At 54.3% G+C, this 22,849-nt stretch overlaps 8 protein-coding genes and 1 non-coding gene across 9 annotated transcripts; 5 read left to right on the top strand and 4 right to left on the bottom strand.

Annotated features, from left to right (window-relative positions):
- Positions 1–1,878: 1,878 nt before the first annotated feature.
- Positions 1,879–4,308, top strand: QC764_0108150 (uncharacterized protein). The gene is made up of 2 exons (XM_062941133.1): positions 1,879–2,256; positions 2,312–4,308. The coding sequence occupies exons 1-2, from the start codon at positions 2,196–2,198 to the stop codon at positions 3,808–3,810; spliced, it is 1,560 nt and encodes a 519-aa protein (XP_062796931.1). The 5' UTR covers positions 1,879–2,195; the 3' UTR covers positions 3,811–4,308.
- A 339-nt stretch (positions 4,309–4,647) lies between these two features.
- On the bottom strand, positions 4,648–7,633 carry omh4 (O-glycoside alpha-1,2-mannosyltransferase 4). Its single transcript, XM_062949734.1, has 5 exons — positions 6,465–7,633; positions 6,000–6,398; positions 5,857–5,943; positions 5,420–5,804; positions 4,648–5,352 (listed from the first exon to the last, which is right to left on the bottom strand). The coding sequence occupies exons 1-5, from the start codon at positions 6,746–6,748 to the stop codon at positions 5,011–5,013; spliced, it is 1,497 nt and encodes a 498-aa protein (XP_062796930.1). The 5' UTR covers positions 6,749–7,633; the 3' UTR covers positions 4,648–5,010.
- A 477-nt stretch (positions 7,634–8,110) lies between these two features.
- Positions 8,111–8,198, bottom strand: QC764_0108130. Its single transcript has one exon. It is a non-coding gene; the product is annotated as a tRNA-Tyr (tRNA).
- A 172-nt stretch (positions 8,199–8,370) lies between these two features.
- Positions 8,371–10,705, top strand: QC764_700690 (uncharacterized protein; the record flags this gene model as incomplete). The annotated part of the gene is made up of 6 exons (XM_062949735.1): positions 8,371–9,279; positions 9,334–9,480; positions 9,536–9,785; positions 9,841–10,028; positions 10,083–10,365; positions 10,421–10,705. Exons 1-6 carry the CDS (start codon positions 9,212–9,214, stop codon positions 10,703–10,705), a joined length of 1,221 nt encoding a protein of 406 aa, XP_062796929.1. The 5' UTR covers positions 8,371–9,211.
- Positions 10,054–11,996, bottom strand: QC764_700695 (uncharacterized protein; the record flags this gene model as incomplete). Its single annotated transcript, XM_062949736.1, has 2 exons — positions 10,054–11,501; positions 11,700–11,996. 2 exons carry the CDS (start codon positions 11,994–11,996, stop codon positions 10,872–10,874), a joined length of 927 nt encoding a protein of 308 aa, XP_062796928.1. The 3' UTR covers positions 10,054–10,871.
- A 680-nt stretch (positions 11,997–12,676) lies between these two features.
- QC764_700700 (uncharacterized protein) lies at positions 12,677–13,624 on the top strand (the record flags this gene model as incomplete). Its single annotated transcript, XM_062949737.1, has 1 exon — positions 12,677–13,624. One exon carries the CDS (start codon positions 12,677–12,679, stop codon positions 13,622–13,624), a length of 948 nt encoding a protein of 315 aa, XP_062796927.1.
- Positions 13,625–13,890: 266 nt separating this feature from the next.
- Positions 13,891–15,793, top strand: QC764_700710 (uncharacterized protein). Its single transcript, XM_062949738.1, has 5 exons — positions 13,891–13,989; positions 14,042–14,086; positions 14,147–14,591; positions 14,658–15,118; positions 15,177–15,793. Exons 1-5 carry the CDS (start codon positions 13,977–13,979, stop codon positions 15,647–15,649), a joined length of 1,437 nt encoding a protein of 478 aa, XP_062796926.1. The 5' UTR covers positions 13,891–13,976; the 3' UTR covers positions 15,650–15,793.
- Positions 15,794–16,130: 337 nt separating this feature from the next.
- Positions 16,131–19,090, top strand: QC764_700720 (uncharacterized protein). The gene is made up of 4 exons (XM_062949739.1): positions 16,131–17,821; positions 17,889–18,371; positions 18,420–18,463; positions 18,520–19,090. The coding sequence occupies exons 1-2, from the start codon at positions 16,340–16,342 to the stop codon at positions 18,042–18,044; spliced, it is 1,638 nt and encodes a 545-aa protein (XP_062796925.1). The 5' UTR covers positions 16,131–16,339; the 3' UTR covers positions 18,045–18,371; positions 18,420–18,463; positions 18,520–19,090.
- On the bottom strand, positions 18,771–22,370 carry QC764_700730 (uncharacterized protein; the record flags this gene model as incomplete). Its single annotated transcript, XM_062949740.1, has 3 exons — positions 21,559–22,370; positions 19,196–21,500; positions 18,771–19,170 (listed from the first exon to the last, which is right to left on the bottom strand). The coding sequence occupies exons 1-3, from the start codon at positions 21,878–21,880 to the stop codon at positions 18,771–18,773; spliced, it is 3,027 nt and encodes a 1,008-aa protein (XP_062796924.1). The 5' UTR covers positions 21,881–22,370.
- Positions 22,371–22,849: the final 479 nt, after the last annotated feature.

The following is a 22,849-nucleotide window of genomic DNA, read 5'->3' as shown; positions in this document are numbered from 1 at the left end:
CCGCATCGAAATGTGTTGTGTGGCATTGGCGGTGGGGGAGTTGTCATCCGGGCCTTCTTTCCCCTCTGTGGTCAACATGTCATTGACAGGAACGAACCCCGTCGTCGTCCACTCGGGCGAATCGACTGATAAAGGCAAGCCGTTGAAATCCACACTCGGCGGACACCCACGGCCCCGAGCTTTTTTTTCTTTCTCCATATCTGCCAACCTGCCAACCTGCTCGCCCTGTCCACCACGTGTAGGTAGTGGTAGGGATCGCATCCGCCGTTCGTTGACTGGCGGGGAACCGATCCATCCTGCTGACTGACGCAAAGTTCTGGTTCTGGTGGGAGCAGTTCATGGCGAATGCGAGTGAAGTGTGTGGGCTCCCGGGCCTTCTTCAGACAGACAGACATGGTAGGGCTCCGGCGCCGAGTTGAGGGGGACCGGGCATGGCATGCCTCGTCGTCTCGTCTCCCACCGCCCTTTTCCGTGGTTCCGCCCTGTCCATCCTGCAATTTGGCCTTTCAAACCCGCAACCCAGACACTTGATGACTGTTCAACAGGCTGTGGCCGAGTACCTACCTTCTCTGGAGCAACAAAACTGCTCATACCTAGCTACCGTGAGAACACCTTGGGAGCACCTGGCTTTTTAGTCCAACTCATCAAGATCGGACCGTTACCGGCGACTGGGTTCTGTGTGGCCTTTTTTTCTTTTTTTCCTCTTCTTTTTCCTTTGGGAATTGTTTAGTTGATTTCGCGTTTGCCCGAAGTGGAGCTGCCCAGGACCTGCCAGGAACGCTTTCCTAGCGGACTCCACAGCCGGTAACCAACCACGAGGCGGAGCATCCAGGGCAGCTGGCCGCTGTTGCTGTTGTACATCACGGGCAAGGTTTGGCTGTCGTCAGGGTATCTCCAGATGGAGATGCTCCCGAGCTGACAATTCCATTGATCCCCGGGAGCTCGGCTGGCCACCTGGCTTGAACAAAGGACTGCTAACTAGCGGTTCCTGGCCAAGCTCCCGTCCTCCTGGCTCTTTCCCTTTGCCACATCTCGTCATGTGAAGAAGAGCCGAGAGCAGGAGCAACTCTGGAACCGGGAGCAACCAGCGAGCGGCCTTGGGTATCCGTGCCTGGCGTGCGAGAGGAAAATCCTTACGATATTTATATCCGGTCCCCCTTCCCACCAAACCTTTCCCTTGGCTCTTCTAGAAGCACATACTCTTCCTCGTGCGTCCACCAAACGTTCACACCCTTGTCACCGGGTGTTTCCCTGGACCTACCTCTCTCTGCCTCTCCCTTATTCACTCACTCTCTCTCTCACCCACAATCGCTGACCAGAGTCGGCCGAAAACTCAGAGAAAGATCACGACCACTTCGACTCACAACTCACAGTCACAATGGCACCTCACGCGGAAGAGTCGGTGGGGACCCATACCGGGCACGCGGATGTCCAACACCAGCAAGAGAATGAGCGCAACATGCCCAAGCCTGGCGAATACATCCAGTTCAACCATCTTCCCGCCGGGGGCCCTCTGAACCGCTGGTCTCACTTCATGACCCGGGACCACGATTATCCCGGAGCCCAGGCAAGTCTTTTTGCTCTTTATTTCTCTCAAAAACTACCGAACGGAGGAGCCAGTTGTCGAAATCCCGATACAAGCCGGCCCACCGGTTCAGCCTTGGGCTGCGGGAAGCTGCGGAAGCTCTCTTCGGCAGAAGCAATCGTATCTCTATTACCTATCTTTACCCTTTCCAGACCTCGGGCCTGAGGGGTAGCTAGCTCCTAGCTCTTGTGGGGCTGGCTTCTTGAGCTTGCTGATCTAGTTGATGGGAGGGAAGCTGCAAGATGAAAAACAACGGGTGGTGGTGATGATGCTAGCGTTGGGCAGAATGGCTAATATGGGGACTCTTTTTTCTTTTTGCAGGCTATGCTTTACTCGGCTGGTGTCCCCAATAAGGACATGATGAAGAATGCGCCCCATGTGGGAATCGCTACTGTTTGGTGGGAGGGCAACCCGTGCAAGTGAGTTGCCTATTCTGGATGTCCTTTTGGGAGCAAGGGATGAAACTAACAGCGGTGATTTACTACAGCACCCACTGTGAGTCAGGCCTGGTGGTGGTGTATGTCTGAGAGAGAGTCACTGAGTCGGTTGCTGATGTGTGGTAGTGTTGGATCTTGGCATCATTGTGAAGAGGGCCGTTCAGAAACAAAACATGCTGCCCTGGCAGTTCAACACCATTGGTGTGTCGGACGGCATCACCATGGGCTCGGAAGGTGGGTTGTCGGGACACAACGGCTGGGCTTCACATACTTACCACTCTCATTGTAGGCATGCGTTTCTCTCTGCAGTCCAGAGAGATTATCGCTGACAGTATCGAGACGGTCACATGCGCCCAACGCCATGACGCCAACATCAGCATTCCCGGTTGCGACAAGAACATGCCCGGTGTGATCATGGCCGCTGCTCGCCACAACAGACCTTTTGTCATGATCTATGGCGGTACCATGCGCAGAGGCCACTCCCAGCTTCTCGACAAACCCATCAACATCTCGACCTGCTACGAAGCTGTGGGCTCCTACAGATACGGTGTGCTCAAGGCCAGCTGCAAGAAGCAGTCCGGTGCCGAGGCTACCGCCAGCGAGGTCATGGACGATATCGAAGAGCATGCCTGCCCCGGAGTTGGTGCGTGCGGCGGCATGTACACGGCCAACACGATGGCCACAGCCATTGAAGCCATGGGGTTGTGCCTTCCCGGGTCCTCGTCATTCCCCGCCGAATCTCCGCAGAAGAGAAGCGAGTGCGAGCGGGCCGCCGAGGCCATCCGCATCTGCATGGAGAAGGACATTCGACCCCGCGACCTGATCACACGCCGGTCTTTCATGAACGCCTTGAAGCTCACGATGGTGCTCGGCGGAAGCACCAATGCCGTTCTGCATTTTCTGGCCATGGCCAACTCGGCTGATGTTGACCTCACTTTGGAGGATATCCACCGCGTCTCGGAGGCCACCCCGTTCCTGGCGGATCTGGCCCCGTCTGGCAAGCATTACATGGAGGATCTCTGCAACGTCGGTGGCACTCCCGCTGTCCTCAAGTATCTGATTGCTGTTGGCCTTATCGACGGCGGTATTCCCACGGTCACGGGCAAGACTCTTGCTGAGAACGTCTCGAGCTGGCCTTCGCTCGACCCCGGCCAGACCATCATTCGGGACATTACGAAGCCCATCAAGAAATCGGGTCATTTGCGTATTCTCTACGGCAACTTTGCTCCTGGTGGCGCCGTGGCCAAGATCACTGGCTTGGAAGGCGACTTCTTTACCGGCAGGGCCCGCGTGTTCAACAAGGAGCACGAGCTGAACAGCGCCCTTTCCGCGGGTCTCATCAAGGATGAGGAGGAGGGCCAGGTTTTGATTGTTCGCTACGAGGGTCCCAAGGGCGGCCCGGGCATGCCCGAGCAGCTCCAGGCCAGCGCCGCCATCATGGGTGCCGGCTTGAAGAAGATTGCCCTTGTCACGGACGGGCGCTACAGCGGTGCCAGCCACGGGTTCATTGTCGGCCACGTTGTCCCTGAGGCGGCTGTAGGCGGGCCCATTGCCCTTGTGGAGGATGGCGATCTCATCACTATTGACGCTGTCAAGAACAGCATTGATATCATTGAGGCTTCGGGCATCAAGGGCGCCGCGGGCATTGCGGCGGAACTGGAGCGTCGCCGACGAGGGTGGAAGCCGCCCAAGATGAAGCCTGTGAGGGGCGTCCTGGCCAAGTATGCCCGTCTTGTGGGCGATGCCAGCCATGGTGCTGTTACCGATGCTGGCGGTCCGGCTTGGTAAATCTTTTTCCAATTTGCTCTCTTCTCTCGCTGCTGCTTTTCGGTTCTTCTCTCTCTCTCTCTCTCTCTCTGGGCGGGGCTTTTTCTATTAGTTTTCGGCGTTTTTTTTCTTTCTCTTGTCTCGCTGCAAAAGTCTGGAATGGTTGGGAAAAAGATACCAAATCAGAGCATGGCGTGGGGCGTGGGAACGGTTGGTGTTTTTTTTATATGGAGTGGTGTATTCCGGGCGTTTGCTTTTTCTTCCTACGGGTCTCGGGAAGAAGGGATAAAGGGATAGATTTTTTCTGGGGACAGGCGATAATGAATGGCGTCGGGTTATAGAAGAAAAGGGCGGTGATCAAGGGACGAGATGACTGTGAATTGAGAGGGCTTTTTTTATAAGGAAGGGGTTCTTATAGGGATCTTGTCGTGATGGTGGTGATCAAGAGGTTTTTTGTCGGTATATATCTTGTAATGTCTTAATCACCTCTTTGTTTCTTAGTCTGGTACTCTCCCCGGGGGTTGGGGGGCGGGGGTGAATAAGAGGGGGTTTCGTAGAGAAAAAAATAGAGATTTGTTGAGTTTGGCTGTGTTGTTTTGTTCTGTGTTGATGTAAATGAGATGACTGAACACTGATCTCGCCCCTTTGCTGTATGCATATATTTCTTCCTCACTAACGCGGAGATGTATCTGAAAGGTGAATGGTTTACACTGTTGCTCGTGGCCGTCATGCTACATATCAAGACATCCTCGTCCAAAAATCCATAAACAAGATTAAGCAACACGCAACAAAACAGGTATACAACAATAAAATAACCAGCATTGTAACATGACTTTATCAAAGCGCGCCCGCCCCGACCATCCCCAATGCAAAGTGCCGGTCCCAGTTGAGATTGTGGTGATTTTTGCTATGTGACAACAATGTGTGTGTTTGTGTGTGTAGTGTAGTGTGTAAACAAGAAAGCTCCATAAGGGAAAAAGGGGCAAGGGCAATAATTCCAAAGTAGCAAAGCTAAGCTACCAGAGTTTCGCCGCCATCTATTTACGGTCATGGCCTCATTCCTAATATGCCATGTCCTATCCGTCCGTCCATCCATCTTTTCGCGAAACAAAGCAGGTTCAACAAGACCCGTTTGGTATCATTATGGGTAAAAAGTTGTACACTGCTCGTCAGCTGGGTTTGCTGTACTCGACAGCATTTGCAGCTTCATTACGTCTTCGATCAAGGACTCGCCCATCCACCGGCAACATCAACCCACTCGGCCAAGCAGCTGCCCTCCTTGCCTTCGACGTCCACAATGTCCGTGTCGCAGCGGCAGCGGCAGCCCACACCGTTCTCCTTGGGTGTGTCCCACTCCTCCCAGTACTTGTCCTCCTCAACACGCTTGCGCTCATCGGTGGTGGTCTCCTCAAGCCAGGGCTGACGAGGCAGCTGGCGCGCGGGGGCGTTGGCGGGGCAGTGCTGAATCGTGGTGTGGCGGTAGCCAAAGTCGCGGAAGTAATGGATATCGCGAGGGGCGAGGAGAGCACCGGCGGCAAGGGAGTGGATGGGTGCATCACCCCACTGTGTAGCAAGGTCAGTACGACTGGATAACCAAAAAGGGGGGCAAAGGCAAAAGAAAAGAACATACCCGCTCCATCCAGAAACCGCCACTGCGGTCCATCATCTGGAAGAAATCCTCATACGCCTTACTCCGGAAGAAATCGAGACGGGCAATCTCAAAGTTGGACCAGAAATGGCACATGTTGTACTTTTCGCCCTCCATTCCTTCCGGGTCAATCTCGGGCTGTTTGCTGCGCAGAATCTCGTCGGGAAGCTGGGGCGCAGGGGGCTCGGGCTTCTTGTCGGGCTGGGGCTCGACGAACATCTCCCAAAGACCCTGGGAAGTCAGGTTGTTAAGGCGCTTGTAGGCGGAGGCATAACGGAAGATGTTGGGGACAGTTTCGCGAAGCTCCTTGACGGCAATGGTAAAGCCATAGGTCTTGTTGTGCTCAATCATGGCAAGAAAGGGGTCACTGAAACCGGTTAGCAGTCTGAATGCCGACAGAGAACCAAGAGAAGACATACTAAGTGATATCGCAGAAATAGCTGATCTCTGGCTCCAGGCGCCAGTACCACTCGTACTTGGCAAGGAGCTCGTGCTTGTAGAAGAATCTGCATCTGGTCAGTATACTGTGCAGCTCGAGCAACAGAGTGGTGGGGTAACCTACCCAGAGTAGAAGCGGCACATAAAGTGGTAGCTCTCCATGCCGCCGTACATAATGGCGTTGTCTCCCTGCTTGTTGATGCCCTCCTTGGCGACCTTGGGGTCAATCCAGTCAGGGTACCCCCACATGTCCGGACCAACCTTGCCAAACTCGACGTTGGCCTTGGTGTAATTCTTGACCGTGTCCATGAAGGTCTGGTTGAAGTCGCCATCGTTGAGGAAGACGTAGGGGTAGTTGTACCACCGGTTGAAGTGGCGCTCGATCGACTTCATGGACTGGATAACACCATCCAGCTCCTTGTTTCTCGCGAGCACGACAAAGGCGGCATTGGCGCGGGGCTTGCTGGTATCTGGCTCGAGGCATCCGGTAACGAACACCTTGTCGTGCTTTTCACTGATTTTTCTGTAGAGACGACACAGTCAGCACACGCTCCGAGAGAAGGGCCCTGGGGTACGGGACGAAGCTCACCTTATTGCTGGTGGGGCGCCAGCAGGTATTAATATTCTCCCGGGATTGCTGGGGTGTCTGACGAAGAGCACAAGGATGAGGATGACGACGATGACGGGGAAGAGAACAACGACGCCGAGGGGCACCGATACGCTCGAGTTGCCCCGTAACCTCATTGGCCTTTTGAGGTAGGCCAGGCGAGTAGCCCATGTTTTTCGTTTGCTCTTGTCCTTTTCATCTGTGACGGGGAGTGCTAGACGGGCTCCGGCGGGGACGAACTTGCCAGCTCGTCGGAGGAGATCCATCGTGACGGATTTTCTGGGGCGGGAAGCCAGCCAGCCAGCGACGGAAGTGGTTTAGAGGTCGGTCGATGCGAGGATACAGAAGTGCGAATGGAATCGATTATGCGCCGTCCGCCCAAGGGTGTGCTCACAGGCCCAGACGACCGACAATTAAAAAAGGGTTTCTTTGGATCAACAAGGCAATTCAAGCGTCGTCCACCATATCCGTAATCTTCAAATATCAGTTCGTTCGTCGTGGCAGGAGAGAGCGAGCGGCAGGGAAAGAATGAATTCCCTTTGTCTGACGAGGCGGTTTGAGGATGTGGTTGTGATGTGGTAGTGGTAGTGAGTGTGCAGGGAAAGGTCGGCTTTCGTTTTACGCGTCAGGAGGTGAAAACTGGGGAATTGAATCGGATCGGATTGGACACGGGGGGCGACCCTGGGTGTGGTGGGACTTTGCAGCTGTGGCCTTGTGTGGTCTTGTTGTTGCGTGCTCCTCGTCTGTCGGTTGTTGGGTAGCGATGGTCCAAGGAGACACACTTGGACGATGTCTATCTCTTGTATTCTTCTTGCTCTTCTTCTTCTACTCTCACTGTCGGTCGTTGGCAAAAAAAAAAAGGAGATGATGGCATTCGTTCACAAGAGAAAATGTTAGTCGAGATTGCGACCATCCCCAATCGGTACGTACCTGGTGGACATGCCCAGCGAGAGCTTGTTCACCAAAAAAGTTCTAGGCCAAGAGCCAGGCACAAGAAACGGCCCGAGCGTTGCCCTTGGCTCCGATGGAATCTGTCTGCCAGATGGCCTGCAGCTGTCAGCCAACTAACTTTCGTCATTGCCCCTTTTTGGATGCAGCACACTGATCCACCATCACTGCGCAGCCTCAGGGTTCCTTGCGTTGGAGATGGCTTCTTCCTTGGGAGACTTCTTCTCAACAGTGTCTGAGTGCCTGGAGAGTCCAGAGTTTCAAACAACGGCTCAACCACCGCGTGGTGTTGAAACGTTGCAGTGCCACAAAGCTTTGTGTTTTGCCCGAGCACACACAACACTCTACGTCACTCTACAGTCCACGTTTTTCCGTCTGGCAACAATGGGGAAAACGTTGGAGTACCAACCTACTAGTACAGGTCAATATCGACAGCAGGGCAGCTCAGTTTTCATGATGAAAATTGTCCGAGTATTTCAACCTGCAAATGCAGTGGCACGCTTTGAACAGACAATCAGCAGTATGCTTTTCGAAGATTGTCAAAATCTCTTACTATTGTGGCCATGATGGCCATTCAAATGTTGAGGACTCGCGAAATCCAAAGTTTACTGACATGTGATGTCAAAGAAAAGTTACTAACTTAGGATTGCTATTTCCGACTTGAAAATGCAACAATAAAACCCCTTGTGGTGTAGTTGGCTATCACGTTCGGCTGTAAAGGAATTTATTGATACCGAAAGGTCACCGGCTCGATTCCGGTCGAGGGGACTCAAATCTTTTGCTGTTTTCCTCACCACCCTTGGTGAGGGGAAATACTTTTTTGGTGCCATGACTCGTTACACCAGGGTTGGGGTTGGATGTTTGTCCTGTCATTATGGCGATGGCAAAGACAGAACAATACCTTCGACCTACCTCCGTCATCCGAAAAAACCGAGACGGCACGCTGGATGCGAGCCTCCTCGGGAACCGAGCAGGAGAAGACATCTGCCGCGATCTGGATACCACCAAACGCGGGGTGGGTGTGTGGGCGTGTACCTCCTTTATTATAAGCGCGTTATACAGCTCACCTCTATTTATTTTGCCCTCTTTCTGGCACCCGGCTCAATTAGGCCCAGTTTCAACTCGTCCAGATCGACCTTTGCCCATCCACCCAGGTATTTACCCAGTAATCCAATCATTGTGTTTTGTTCAAGATGATAGGTACACGCCTGCTATCATTGTATTACAAGATCCTGCACGGAGCATGTTTTCAGAAGCAAGTTACATTTCTCGAGATTTATACATTGGATTTTGGGCACAAAATAGATGGTATCCTCAGCAGATGACTGTCATTGGTGTGATAGATATTAAGGGCGTGGATGAGTGCGAGCAAGAAAAGATGAGACGTGAGAAGTAGCCCAAGACATGCACGTTCGCACATGTGAGAAGAATTTCAGATAATCATTCCTCTTCTAGTTGGCGGCAGATAGATGGCCTGCTATCCCAACCTCTTGGCTCTCTATCGGAGGGCATCGTAATCAACTAGGCGCGCAAGTCATAGGATCCGGCCGATATTGGACATGATGACGCCGGCGTCCGGCAACTCTCCTCGGCAGGGTCGATATTGGGGATTCGGAGGGTGAGATGGGAGGTAGGCAATAGAGGGTCAAGACGGTGGAGGTACATATGGACATGAAATAAGGGCAATAAAAGCTGAACTGCTCTGCTTTTTTCCTTTTGTTTCCTTGTTGAGACAACCACGAGCCATACCTCTCAGAATTGTTGACCAAAGCAACATCGACATGAAAGGTATTCAGGGTGTTGTGCAGTTGTCACTGCTCGTGGGGGCATGGGGGTGGGAATACAAGACGTAAGCACCACCTCTTCCGCTTCATGTGTCGAGCCTAACACACTCTCTCAATAGGAAGCGCAATCCTGCCTTTCCCCTCGACGTAGTCGACAAACTCCAGGATGAGACCATGCCCAAGGTCCAAGCCTGGCTGGACAAGCAGCACAAAGCGGGCAAAGCCACAAACTGCACGCTCGAGAATGCCGCCGTCAGACAAGAGTGGTATGTTTTCTGCCTCCTGACCGCCTGTCAAGCTGTTAGCTAACCAGCGTTGCAGGAGCGATATGACGGTCGAAGCCCGTCAAGAATACGTCCGGGCCGTCCTCTGCCTCCAGAAGAAGTCTCCCCGGGCACCCAAAGACAAGGTCCCTGGCTCACTCAGCCGCTTCGACGACTTTGTTGCCACACACATGACGCAGGCGGGAGAGCTTCACGGCCCAACAAATCTCTTTGCTGCCCATCGGTACTTCATCTACGTGTACGAGAAGGCCTTGAGAGAGGAGTGTGGGTATACAGGATACCAACCGGTGTGCATTAGTCCTACTACCTAGCCGTGATGACCAGTTGCTGACATGAGGAAAGTACATGAACTACGACCGCTACGTCGCCGACCCCCTGAACTCTCTCCTCTTTGACGGGTCACCAGCCAGCATGTCCGGCAACGGCGAACTCGCGCCTTACAACGGCATCCCTCAACCGTTTCCCCGTCCATACGATCGCATTCCTGCTGATCAAGGCGGTGGCTGTGTGACTACTGGACCCTTCAAGGAGTATGTTTCCCTTCTAGCTAACCCTATTTTGATACACCGCTGACAGTAACGAAGCATGGTAGTCTCCCTCGGCCCCAAGGGCTCCGTCGTCCGGGACATCCCCCCCAACCCCCAGCGCGACGGCCTCGGCTCCAACCCCCGCTGTCTCCGCCGTGATGTCAACCGGTTCAGCGTCGCCGGCGCAAAAGCAAACTACACCTACCACTTGATCACCCAGCACAACGACGTCGACAGCTTCTACAACCGGTACCTCGGCCAACCCCAGCTCAAGGGTGACCCCAATCCATGGGGTCTTCACAACGCGGGACATTACCTGATTGGTGGTGATCCCGGGGGTGTATGTTCTCCTAACCTTCGCCACCTTTTTATTTCGGCGCTAACATATGTTGAAGGACTTTTACTGCTCACCAGGCGACCCCCTCTTCTACTTCCACCACGGCGCGCTGGACCGCATCTGGTGGATCTGGCAGATGAACGACCCCGAAAACAGAATCAACGCCGTGCCCGGGCAGGCCATGCCTGGTGGCCACAACCACGGGAGACGACAGACCACCCAGCCGAAGAATGCGCTCGACTCGGTCATCGACCTGGGGTGGACGGCGCCGGGGGTGAGGTTGGAGGAGATGAACGATCAGCTGGGTGGGTTGGGAGGGGAGATGTGCTATATCTATGTCTGATCACTTTTTCTCACTCACGGACAGACGGGAGAGGGAAATTTTTGCAAGGGAGTTGAGATATGTTTCTATTAAAGAGTAGGAAAAATTATTTTACTTACCTGATTACCGACCCAGTCATTCTTCCAGTTTGGAAGTACCATTATCCAACAGCTGAGCCACAAAAAAGTTAGTAAGAAGGTTTGGTAGTAACAGTGCTCACCTTCCGGGCAGTCGCCGAACCAAACTGAGACTGGTAACGCAGTGGGTTAGTAGTGCTCGCCAACAAGACCGTAGCAGTGCTGTCAGGGATGGGGGCGAGAGAGGTGAGTTTGGTCAGGACCGTCTCCTGCTCACCATCCAGAGACCTGATAATGTCGGCGTTGAAGCCGGCATTGGATCTGATGGTAGGCTGGGGGGCGGCGTCTGCGGGGATAGATTCCGATGAAGGTGAGGGTGCTAGAGGCCCGAGGTATTTCCAAGCGAGCTTGAAGGAGGTGGTGAGGTAGGACCAGACGGTGGTGGCGACGAGCCAGACAAAGGCCCAGAGGATAGCCAACCAGGTCTTGGCCTGAGCCAAAGCCATCTCGGAGTAAGAGACAACAATGGGCTTGGCAGCGGCGAACCAGGTCCCGAGCTGAGGAATGACAACGGTGAAAGGGTAACTTAACACGGCGCTGATAGTTGACCAGGCCCTGGTCACTTCGTCAGCAGCCTTGGTGGTGATAGATTCGGGAGTAATTTTGGCAGCTGGCTCCGTGACAACATCGACCTTGCTAGTTTTGTGTTCGGGCGTCTCTGTTGTAGTCACAAGAGGCTCCTGCGTGGATGAGCTGTCAGTAACTTGGGCCGGCTCTTGGTCTGGCTTTGCGGCCGGAAGCATAGAGTATCTGGAAGAGCGAGGCCGCCAGGTCAGCTTCGAGAAGTCGTCCTGGGCAATAGCATCCCTCAACGCCTCGAGCTTGTCTTTGGCCATCTCGTCCCAGCAAAGAAAGGGTCGACCATACCAATCTCGAACACCAGTGTCGCGGTGCCAAAAGCATCTCTCCAAAGAATCAGTGAGTGTAAGGTGGGCGTTCTGAATCTCGGCAATCTTTTTGGCAAGCAGCTCCTGGTCGCCTTCTCCCGACCACAGTTCCTTTTCGTTTTGATCTTGCAAGCTCTGTAGCAGGTCCTCATAGGCACCATCAATCTGAGCCTGAGAAGCAGAAGCGGTCACATCAAGGATTGAGTAAGGACTTGAATGGGCGATTGCAAAGTCTACCAATGGCAGAGCCATCAGGAGGACGGTATAAATAACACCTGCGGTATACATTTTGTGTAGATGAGAGGCCTGCTTCTTGAGTGTATGTAATGCAGTGTGGTTGTTGTTTGTTGTGGATGATGCAGATAGATGATGAAGATTGCTGATGATGGGGGAAAATGTGTAGGAAGACTGTGAACCTGACCTTCCTTATATAAAACCAGTCTCTTTGTCGAGTCCATTTGAACAATGCCTTAGTTCTGTCAAGCCTTTGTCAGCACAAACGGATAGTTTTCATGATACCCTGTTGTTCAATGTGTCCTTGTCGACAACAATACCGTTGTAAACATTGATCTTGAAAGTTGTATGAACAAGGACCAGCTGCCGCTTGGTGTGCGAAGACCCAAAACTCCAAGAGATGCCGTTTGACTATCAGTTGGATATGCTCGCAAGACTGAAGTTTCTAGATGCGTGGTCAGCGGCGATGGTTATGGGAGCGGCGGAAACCGCCGATGTGGTTGGTAGGGACATCGAGCATATCGTGTCTTACCAATCAGCAACTATGGCAAAACATCTCTGGGAGTGTCAACTGCGCCCTTTGAGTTCGTCATGGTTACTCACCCCACTTCCCCGCTTCTGTGACTCAATTTCATCACATCGAGACCTGACAATGACATATATACCTGTCTCGACACCCAAGAATCGAGTCATCTAAAACCAGCCAAGGTAGCATCCCAAAACAGAAGATCAAAATGGCCCCCCTCAGCCTTGACTTTGTCACTGTCGATGTCTTCACAACAAATCGCTATGAGGGAAACCCCCTGGCGGTTGTCTTCGTCCCACCTTCTCAACGCTCGTTGGTGACTCAAGAGATCAAGCAGCGCATAGCCCGCGAGTTCAACCTGTCCGAAACAGTCTTTCTACATGCCGAATCCAATGTCAAACCGGAAGCCACCACACTCGAGGTCAACATCTTCACGATCGAAGAGGAGCTCCCTTTTGCGGGGCACCCAACCATTGGCACTGCCTACCTAGTCCTTCACCACCTGGGCTGGGGACACGTCAACACCTTGTTGACAAAGGCCGGACCTATTCCCATCAACGTCGAAGGAAGCCAAAACGTCAAGGCTGAGATTCCCCACGCGGTGCACGTCCACTCGTCCACTCTCTCCAGCCTCCTCGAAAAGTCCGAGTCATCAGACATCATCACAGCTGGCTTGTCTCCTCACAATCCGATCCGGCAAGCTGAGCTCTCGGGAACAGTGGTGAGCATTGTCAGAGGAATGACCTTCATTCTCGTCAACCTCCCTTCCTTGGAGCTTCTGGCCAAAGTGACAGACTCGCCTCGCCTTCAATTTGACAAGATCCCCAACTTTCTGGACAAAGGAGAGTGGGAAAAGAGCTTTGTCGGTAGGTACTATTATGTCTATACCGACGAGGGGTCGAAGACAAAGGTTCAAACCAGAATGGTGGAGCTGGGCTTTGAGGACCCGGCCACGGGAAGCGCAGGGTGTACATTGAGCGCGTATCTGACCTTGACGGAAAAGAAGGGGGCAAGATATGAGATTACGCAGGGTGTTGAAATGGGCAGAAGAAGTGAGATTGTGGTTGAAACGAGTGTCACTGAGGAGGGGAAGGTCAAGGAAATCCACTTGGGAGGGACAGCGGTGTTGGTGATGAGGGGCAGTGTTGCTGTATGAATCATTGTGTGTTCCATCCTGAGGGAAAACAATGAGATGGTGAAAGAGAGTACGTACTTAGGTACAAAGCCGCAAGAAATGAATCAGCTGAACAATGCTTTGGTTGTGATAAAGAGCAATAACGATGTTGAAGGGCTTATCGATAAGATAATTATGTATTCAACAGGCAAGTTATGCAAGATGTCCACAGTGGTTGAATTATGAATGACATTGCGCCAAGACGCCCCACACGAGTGCGACTGTGCGCGCGGGTCGCGTTCACTTTTGGTAGCCTCACAGTCCCAGGCTGACCGCAGTTGACCTATGGCCAAAAAATCCAATTTTTACAGAGAACACCAGCAGATATCGAAAAATGCTTTGCGCACGTAAGTCGATACCGGAAAACTCTGGGATCGATCATTCGCTAATCTGACGCAGTGTCTGGCGAGGTTCCCGAGGAGCCTGTTGTTTCGAGAAAGACAGGTCAGTCTGCCGCAGTCGCAGCTCGAGAGGTCGCAAGCTAACCAACCCTCCGATGACCAGGCACTGTCTTTGAGAAGCGCCTAATTCTCAAGTACATTCAAGAAAACGGAAAAGAACCAGGCACCGAAGAAGAGCTCGACCCCGAAGACCTCCTCGATGTCAAGACCAGCCGCGTCGTCCGACCTCGTCCTCCAAATTTCACCTCTCTGCCGTCGCTGTTGAAGGCCTTTCAGGATGAGTGGGACGCGTTGGTATTGGAAGCATACAATACAAGGGAGCAGCTGTCTAGAACAAGAGAAGAGCTTGCGACGGCCCTGTACCAACACGATGCCGCCGTGCGCGTGATTGCGCGGCTGACCAAGGAGCGGGATGAGGCCCGGGATGCTCTTTCCAAGATCACCGTTGCGCCCTCGGCTGGCGGTACTTCCAATAGCGATGCTATGGCGGTGGACAACGAGGGTCTCCCAGAAGGGCTGGTGGAACATGTCAATGAGGTGCAACAACAGTACGTGGACACCAAGTACTGGGCGAAAGGAGTAGCGATGACATGGTGCTGACTATTCTTTTGCAGGTTAACACAACGCCGGCGCGAGAAGCGACCCGCCCCAGAGAACTGGGCCACCCCAGACGAAGTCTCAGCCTTCCAGCAAACTGGGCACACCGATCTCTCCGTCTCGCAAGCCTCCTCCCTCGATGTCGAATCTGAGTATGCTGTCATTGGCGGGTTGGATGGCAAGGCCGATATCTATTCCATTCAGGGCAACACAGTGGAGCGCTCGCTGGATATCGGTGAGCCAGTGACATGTACGGTGTGGACGGGAAGCAAGGTTATCCTGGGTACCTCCAAGGGCTCGGTCAAGGTGTTGGACAGCGGCAGCGAGGTTGCTTCATTCCACGTACACGCCGGTGCAGTCACTGGTCTCACTGTCCACCCCGGTGGCCGTATCCTGGCCTCGGTTGGCGTTGACAAGAGCTTTGTCTTTTACGATCTTGAGACACTGCAACAGGTGTCTCGAGGCTACACGGATGCTGGTATGTTTCCCCCCCATTCGCTATATACCAAAACAAAAGTTACTGACCAATTCACCAGCTCTGACATCCTGTGCCTTCCACCCCGACGGCCACTTTCTTGCTGCTGGCACACAGGCGGGAGATATTAATGTCTTCCACACCAAGGATGGCGTCAAGGTTGTCAACTTTCACCTTGGGGCTCCTGTCCAGGCGCTGGTGTTCTCCGAGAATGGGTACTGGTTTGCGGCAACGGGCAAGGGCCAGCAGACGGTTACCATTTTCGACCTGCGGAAAGAGGGTGATGCGGCCAAGGCCAAGGAGCTCCAGACGGGCGATGCGCAGTCTCTTGCGTGGGACCGCACTGGGCAGTACCTCGCGACAGTTGGGTCCACTGGCGTCACGGTGCAAATGTATCTGAAGAAGGCTAAGGCGTGGTCCGAACCACTCAGGACGAGCGTACCAGGCACGGCTATCCGCTGGGGAATAGATGCGAAGTCTCTGGTGACGGTCAACAAGGAGGGTGTGGTCTCGGTGCTCAAGGAGAGTGCATAGAGGAGAAGGGTGAACATTGGAGAATCTGTGAGCTTGTAGTATAGTGCAGATATTTGTTTAGTTTTGCTTTTCGGTGGCGCCTGAAAAACCAGCAATGGGATTCTTTTCTCTTTTTTATTTTATTTTTTTACTCTCTGCACAGTAGCTGCCTGTTGCATTGAAAGTGACCGTGTCTGTTGATGTGTGCTGCTGATAATATTCACTTTAGGCACTGATACTTGGCAGGCATGCTGGTTGTGGACAACCTGGAAGATACTCCGTAACTGGCACCGTGAAACTAACACAAATGACACTTGGTAGACTTTTTAAACACAGTTAAACACAGTTGAAGGTGTTAAAAGACAGTAGATATACCTGAAAAGAAAAAAAGAAGGTTGAGGGCATTTCTCTTTGCAGCAGGCAAAAGTGGGGCAAATTGTGTTGCTATTGGCGCTGTTTGCTTGCCTTTGCAGCGGCGTTTGTGGCCCTCGTAGTGCCCGAGGTCTCTTTCTCTCATCATCGCTCGCACCAGAAACAGCCACCAGCGCGCCTTGTGGCGACATTTTCCCTTACGCATACACCAAATTCCAGAAACAGCTCGAGCCCTTTTCTGGCAGCCCGAGTGTACACTACAGCGTCAGGATTGAGGACCGAGTGGGGCGCGTGGAATGTCATTGTTTGGTTGACCTGCCAAGGTGCGCTGAAGCCGTTATGGACAGAAGCTCTCCCGACTTGGGGTTCTACTCTTCTGACAACCACCACGACAACAACCACGAATCCGACTCTGACTCTGATTTGGACGCGGACCTCGACTTCTACGACAACGACGACGACCACCACGACCACCACGATCACCACGACCACCACAACCATCACCATCACCACCACGACCACGCCGAACAAGAGGAAGCAGAGTTCCAGCATCAGCTACACCACCACTTGCATCACCATCTGCACCACCTTCACCAGTTGCGTCACGTTCTTGGCATCAACCTCGCCGCCGAGCCAAACCTGAACCACGAGGACGATTATATGAACCACATTTTTGGTGACAGCGACAGCGGCGGTTTTGACGGAGTCGACGACGATAGCTATCTCGACAACGAAGATTTGGACGTGGGGGCCTTGCTGCATGTTGGGGATAGCGACGACGACGACGACGACGAAAGCTATAGCGACCACAGTGACGACAGCACTGCAAATCGAGAGTCGAGTGAGGATTCTCTCTTTGTTGATCAGCGGCCTTCGCCCTCACCCTCGCCTAATCGATTGCCGCCCATCGCTCAGTTGGTTCCCGAAGTCCGACGCGCAGGACAACTGCAGGGGAACAGGGAGAGCAGCTTTGGTTTTCGTTCTCTGAACTCGGACGAAGTGGCCTTTCTGGACCAGCTTGTTGAGATGGAAGTCGCAAGACCTGTGCGCCGGCCTCGCACAATGGCGGCGACCCGCTCCATGACGCCAGCTGCCAACGCTGAGGTTATCGATTTGACACAAGATGACGACGACGTTCGGCAGCCGCGTCCAAACCATAACCCCAATCCTCGCCGACAAACTCTGAACCACCGCACGCCTTCCCTCAACCGCAGCGACGGTAGCCTTCTCGGAAACGCCGGCGCCGCCGACATCATCGACCTCACTATGGACGACCCGACCCCTCCCCCGCGCCGACAGCATGCCGCCCGCGCCCAAGCCCGGCCCAACTTTCCACGCCCCCCTCCTCCTCTCGTTGACCTGGTGAACGACGATGGGGACGACAATCTCGGTGCTGGTGGCTCCTTCCGAGCCCCTGGCGCTTTCAGCCACTTTGTGCACCAACTCCAACACAGACTGCAGCCGGCTGCCATGTTTGGCATTCACGGCATTCTCGGACTACGCGACGTGACAGCGCTAGGCCGGAATCCTGCCAACAACCCCCTCGGGGCGCATGGCCCCGATTTGAACTACGGACTCCATCGTGCCGGTCAAGAGCATGCCGCTCCCAAACCCGCCCATGTTCCGCCCAAGCCTGCCCGAGAAGGCTTCACCCGTGCCACCGGAGAGGCTAGCGAGGATGTGGCTGTCTGTGCCGGCTGTGAGGAGGAGCTCAAGTACGACCCAGACGAGTCCAGGGCCGACATGCCGCCCCAGAAAAGAGCGAGGAATAAGAAGGACAATGAAGAGCACCACTTCTGGGCTGTCAAGGAGTGTGGACACGTAAGTCATGCCCGCCGTTTGTTCCTTCCCACCTCTTGCTTCTTTTTGCTGACTTTTAGTTTCCCAGGTGTACTGCAAGAGTTGCTACGAAGGACGTGGCAGAGCCAAGGGTAAGACTGCCCACTTTCGCGCCGGGCCGGGCAAGAACAAGGCTCTATGCAACGTCCCAGATTGCGAGTCGGAGGTGTCCAGCAAGATGGCCTGGGTCGGTCTCTTTCTCTGAGGCAGGGACATTTACAAACATTTCTTTATGGGTGCATGGACGGATCGGGTTTGGGTTTGGGTTATACCATTTGCTCTCTGTCGAGGGGCTTTACGGACAGGTGACCTAGTTATTCTTTTTTCCTTCGGCATGGTTGACCAAGGCTTGGTCCGGTGTTTACTGCATGGTCTGGTGTATGGTTGCCTTTTTAGCGCTGCTTTTCTCGGCCACGGATAGAAGACATGGGTTTTTGTGAATGGGGTATAGATGACTATCTGTCTATGTGTGTATGTGTCCTTGTTGTACTAGCTTGGTGTTTTGTCGCGGCGTTGTTTTAAAGCCTCCTCTGTGCATCACGCACACAGCAATGTATTCAACAATCTCACATCAAGTCAGGGATACCGTACGGTGCTGAATTGACATTATTCTCTACATTCCAGGTCAGTTCCTCTTTCTGTTTGCTATTACAAATCACTGTCCCTACGCACCTTGATAGGTCTTTAATTTGCTCAGCTGCCCCCCAGCTCCTGACAGCCTGACAAGAACAGCACCACACGCAAAGAGACGGGCAAAAAGCCAACTCCCAACTCGGCCCTCTTCTGCTGCCTTCTTCTGCCCAAGGTAAAAGGAGGCAGATACGCCCAATCCACTCCCTTTTCAAGACAATGTTCAATGATCACGACCCACCTCACTTTCCAACAGATCTTTTTCTCTCAACATCTTTGTCCAGTTCCGTCACGGAGACGATCACCCCTTCCCCTTCCCGACGATACGATCGAGAAACCTCCCACTCATGTTGGCCAACCCCCCCCCCCCCTCGCTTCGTCGCGAGTCTTTTCGATTACTGTCTCTCTGACCCCCTTTTCCCGGGTCGAGTTGTTGGGGTCGATGACGGTTTTGGATCCCGTGCGCCATGCGCAATACGGAGTGCGACATGGCGCAGAGGTGGCCGGCCCCGTCGTTGACGCGGTCCTGCTTCCGGAGGCGCTCGAGGCGGGACTCGAGGGAGGAGAGGGAGCGGTAGGTGAAGGGGTCGAGGCGGGGGCAGTGGTAGAGTTTGCGGAGGGTGTACAAATGGGCGTGGGCGAAGGCGAGGCGGAAGGGGTAGGTTTTTTGGGAGGTGTGGAGGAGGTGGTGGAGGTGGGTTCTGAGGCGGGTTGTGGGGGGTTCACCTCGTTCGTGTAGGGCCACGGGGCAGGGGGAAAGGGAGGGGACACGAGGGGGAGGACACGAAGGGGGAGGTAATGGGAGAGGACGGGTTGGAGGTTAGACCGAGGCCGCCGGCCATGGTCATTTCCGGGATGGTGTGTATCTCGCGGATGGTGGGGTTGCCTTCTGGTCCGCTGTCGAGGATGGTGGCTATGACCTTCGTCTTCTCGTCCATGAGGGCGAGGAGGTTGTCCATTTGGGTGGGGATACGGGGGACGAGCTCGATGTAGAGCTTGTGGAAGCTCTGTTTGGTTTCCTCGGTGTTTTCGGCCGTGGGGAGGCGGGGGACTTTGATTTTGGCTAGATGGTCGTGGATCTCGTCCAGGTCGTCGCGCAGGTGGGTGAGCTCGGTCACCACGGCGTTGATGGCTCGGACGAGCTGGTCTTCTTCCTCGTCGGTCAGCGGTCGTGGGCGGGGCTTGAGAGGCGGGCCGGGGGATGATGGGGTCGTGCTGGCGTGGGTGTCTTCGCTGCTTGCGGTGGAGGATGGGGTGTTGGACCGAGCATCGGCCTCGAGGCTGGGGGTGTCGTTTGATGGCACATCGCCACATCCTTGGACGGCCAGGGCGTTAGGCAGCTTCTCAGGCCTCGGCGTTTCCTCAACGGGCGGAAGCTGAAGCTGGGCGGGGAGCCGTGTCGTCGAGACCCGCGCTCTGCTCTGGCTACTTCCCGCGTGCGACCAGTCCGGCGAGCCTCGGGGGTCACACATGTCGATTGCGCTGTCCCTCTGACACCTTTTCGTGTTCCCCTCGGGCGTATCATCCCGCCCCTCCTGGCACTGCTGCCACTGAAGGATCACCCACGCCAAGTCATATCCCTCGATGTACTCGAGACAGTACCTCTGGATTTCATACCCAAACTGGATGAGCGGCTCTCCCAGCCTCCGGATCTGTGCTCGAACCGTCTCGGGGACCAACATGTACGACATGTCCGGCATGGCTCGTATGCTGACGGATGCCTTGGCGATGATGCGGGTGAACATGACCTCTTCGAGGTACCACCGACGCACATTATCTTGGAGTGCTGACGAGAGTACCGGTGGCTGCTCCGGCTTCAGGGTCTCTTCGGAGCCCCACTTTGTCTCGATCTCTTCAGGGCCGCCATCTTCCTTGAGCGAGGACAGCTTCACCGTGCTTGTGCTTCTTTTGGTAGCGTTGGAGGAGGACGGTGAGGGTGTGTTGATTGAGCGACCCTCTTTCGCTTTGGATGGCTCCCGGAGGAACTGGAGGATGCTCTCGTCGGGAAACGCGGGAGTGACGTTCCATTGCCCCTCGAGGTAGTCCTTTGGCACCCTCTTCTCTCCCTGGGTGTCTGAGGTAGGTTCTGAAATAGCCTCTGGCTTGGGTTCTGGCTTGAAGGCAGTGATGGTGGAGGTGCTGACAAGAGAACTAGATCGAAGAGCAAGAAACGCAAAAGGATTGGAGGTGTCGATACCCGGGAGTCCGGTGTTGCCAATGGCCGTTGCTGGTCGACTCCCAGGGCCAGCCGGAGCTCCTCTTGCCGAAGACATGAGGTCGAGCTCTTGACGCAACCTCCCACTGACGGCACTCTCCTGGGTTGTGAGGTTGGTGCTGATACCAGTGCTGAGACTGGCGTCTGATGCCGTGAGCATGCTGGCCAGGCTCCCAATAGACCCATCATCTGGCGCCGAGCGGATGTTTTGGGGAATGGACGACGTTCTTTCTGGCGCGCCGCCTCCGTAGATGACCATGGCACGAACATAGGCCTGCATGTTGAGCCGGTCCTCGAGTGCCAGTGGCTCCGGCTCACTTTTGTCCAGAGGTTCCCGGGGTTCTTGTTCACGTCCGCATCTGGTAGACGGCCGAGAGACATTGGTGGTGGCCGTGATGGAAGAATAGCTGTGGGCCAGGGGCGGTGGGTGTACAGCTACCTCGTCTTCGCCGTCTTTTTCTTTACCGCAGTGGATCGACTCGGACTCCTCCGAGTACTCGGTGATGGTCTCCATCATGCCAAACAGGCCTCTTGACTGGGCTCTCCGCATAAATGTATAATCTTGGTAGTCGTTGATGAACGACGTGTCAGGGGGGGTTTCGGGAAGGTTCACAGCCTCGAGGCGCGGCTGATGCGGTGAATGATATTCTTCTTCTTGGCTGCTCATGATGCATTCGTCTGTGATATAGAGCTCTTCCAAGTCTTTCTCGACTGGGGGACAGCTGCTGCTGAAAGGGAGGTCGTGCGGAGTTCGGCTGGCTTTGAACTGGGTGCGAGGGGCCGTGGCGAATCGTGAGCTCCGCCGTAAGGGGTAAACTGAGAGAGTACGACAATCAGCGGTCGGGTTTCCTCAGTGTTGGATGGTTGAACTCACCTTGCCCAACTGGCGTGGCCATTCCTACTGATTCGTGAACCTTCGGGACGCCCCAGGGCCCCTTATCGTTATCCTCCTCAGTATCGTCGTTCGTGCCTGTTGAACCTGCTGTCCCACTTGACCGAGTGGCGCCCAATGTTGGTGAGTCTGGGTATATGTATCCATCGGACGAAGAAGACCTTCTGCTGGCTGTGGTCGTCGGAGCAGGGCTCGTGTCTGCCAAGGGTGATTGGGCGTTCGTAGTACTAGTTGGAGAATCCTTTGGTGTTTCCACCTCTGCCGCCGCGGCTGCGGCCTGCTTCGTGGTGTGGTTGAGGGGCATCACGGAGATCGCAAGGGGGTGATGGGTATGGTGTTGACCGGGGGAAAAGAGATGCAGACGACCGCCGGACAAAGGGAACACTAAACAAGCGGACTTCGGAAAGGGATAAACGAACAGCTTGCATTGTTAACGCACGTTGAGTGCTACTCAGTGGGGAAATGGGTGATAGAGTTTCGAATGCTGGAGAGGAGGCGTAAAGGTGAGCCGTGGATGGGAGTGCGCCAAGTACCGGTTAGAATGCTCTTGAACAGAGCGAGGAGACCAAAAAGAGGAAGGGAACTAGATGTCCCGATGGAGGTTCTGTCGAGGGGACTGCATGGGGAACGCGGGGTGAGAGAAACAGATCAAATGAGAGACTGAGATGAGGAGAGAACAAGACAATGAGAACAAACCAGAGAAGTGGTTTGATCCGGGGAAGGAAAACTGAAGAAACAGATCATACACTGAGGGGGTTCATGGGGGTAGGGTCATCATCATAAACCGTTGAGGCTGGCGGGGATGGTGAAAAGGGGGAGGGGGGAGCCCCGGGTGGGCTTTAAAAAGGAGGACAATGGTTTTGGCGGGACCATGGTGGGGGGATTGGGTGGTGATGATGTAGGCGGTGGTGGTAAGCGTCGAGCTTGTTGTGGTAGAAAAGGGGGTCGACTGACCCGGAGGTCACGGAGATCGAGGGGACCAGGAAACACTATAAGACGATCCAGCCGGGCTGACTCGCTGTAGGAAGAGCAGGGCAGGAGCACTGCCTGTGCTCACCGTCATCATTCACCCCTGACAGAACAGTAACTGAGGGCACCTTTCCAGTCGATCATGTCTGGTTGCCTTCAAGAAAAGAAAAAAAGACATGCTATGCTACTATCACATTGGCTTATACTAACAGACAAGGAAAGCTACCTATACAGAACCCGTCCTTTCCCGCGCGATGCCTGGCGCCGGCGCTGGATTGCACTTCCGTAAAAGACAAAAAACCAA

The sequence above is a fragment of the Podospora pseudoanserina genome (genome assembly GCF_035222485.1).
Source record: "Podospora pseudoanserina strain CBS 124.78 chromosome 7 map unlocalized CBS124.78p_7, whole genome shotgun sequence".
NCBI classification, from domain to species: Eukaryota; Fungi; Ascomycota; class Sordariomycetes; order Sordariales; family Podosporaceae; genus Podospora; species Podospora pseudoanserina.
The sequence above is the reverse complement of the archived record's forward strand: the minus strand, read 5'-3'. Positions and strand labels throughout refer to the sequence as shown.

Excerpts from the sequence above, each read along its gene's own strand:
- QC764_0108150 (XM_062941133.1), top strand. The coding sequence starts at position 2,196 with ATGCTGCCCTGGCAGTTCAACACCATTGGTGTGTCGGACGGCATCACC. Across the intron at positions 2,257-2,311 it reads CATCACCATGGGCTCGGAAG|GCATGCGTTTCTCTCTGCAG; the intron begins GTGGGTTGTCGG and ends CTCTCATTGTAG.
- omh4 (XM_062949734.1), bottom strand. The coding sequence starts at position 6,748 with ATGGATCTCCTCCGACGAGCTGGCAAGTTCGTCCCCGCCGGAGCCCGT. Across the intron at positions 6,399-6,464 it reads GGCGCCCCACCAGCAATAAG|AAAAATCAGTGAAAAGCACG; the intron begins GTGAGCTTCGTC and ends TCGTCTCTACAG. Across the intron at positions 5,805-5,856 it reads TATTTCTGCGATATCACTTA|TGACCCCTTTCTTGCCATGA; the intron begins GTATGTCTTCTC and ends AACCGGTTTCAG.
- QC764_700710 (XM_062949738.1), top strand. Across the intron at positions 14,087-14,146 it reads TGTTGTTTCGAGAAAGACAG|GCACTGTCTTTGAGAAGCGC; the intron begins GTCAGTCTGCCG and ends TCCGATGACCAG. Across the intron at positions 14,592-14,657 it reads GTCAATGAGGTGCAACAACA|GTTAACACAACGCCGGCGCG; the intron begins GTACGTGGACAC and ends ATTCTTTTGCAG.
- QC764_700720 (XM_062949739.1), top strand. The coding sequence starts at position 16,340 with ATGGACAGAAGCTCTCCCGACTTGGGGTTCTACTCTTCTGACAACCAC. Across the intron at positions 17,822-17,888 it reads CTGTCAAGGAGTGTGGACAC|GTGTACTGCAAGAGTTGCTA; the intron begins GTAAGTCATGCC and ends TTAGTTTCCCAG.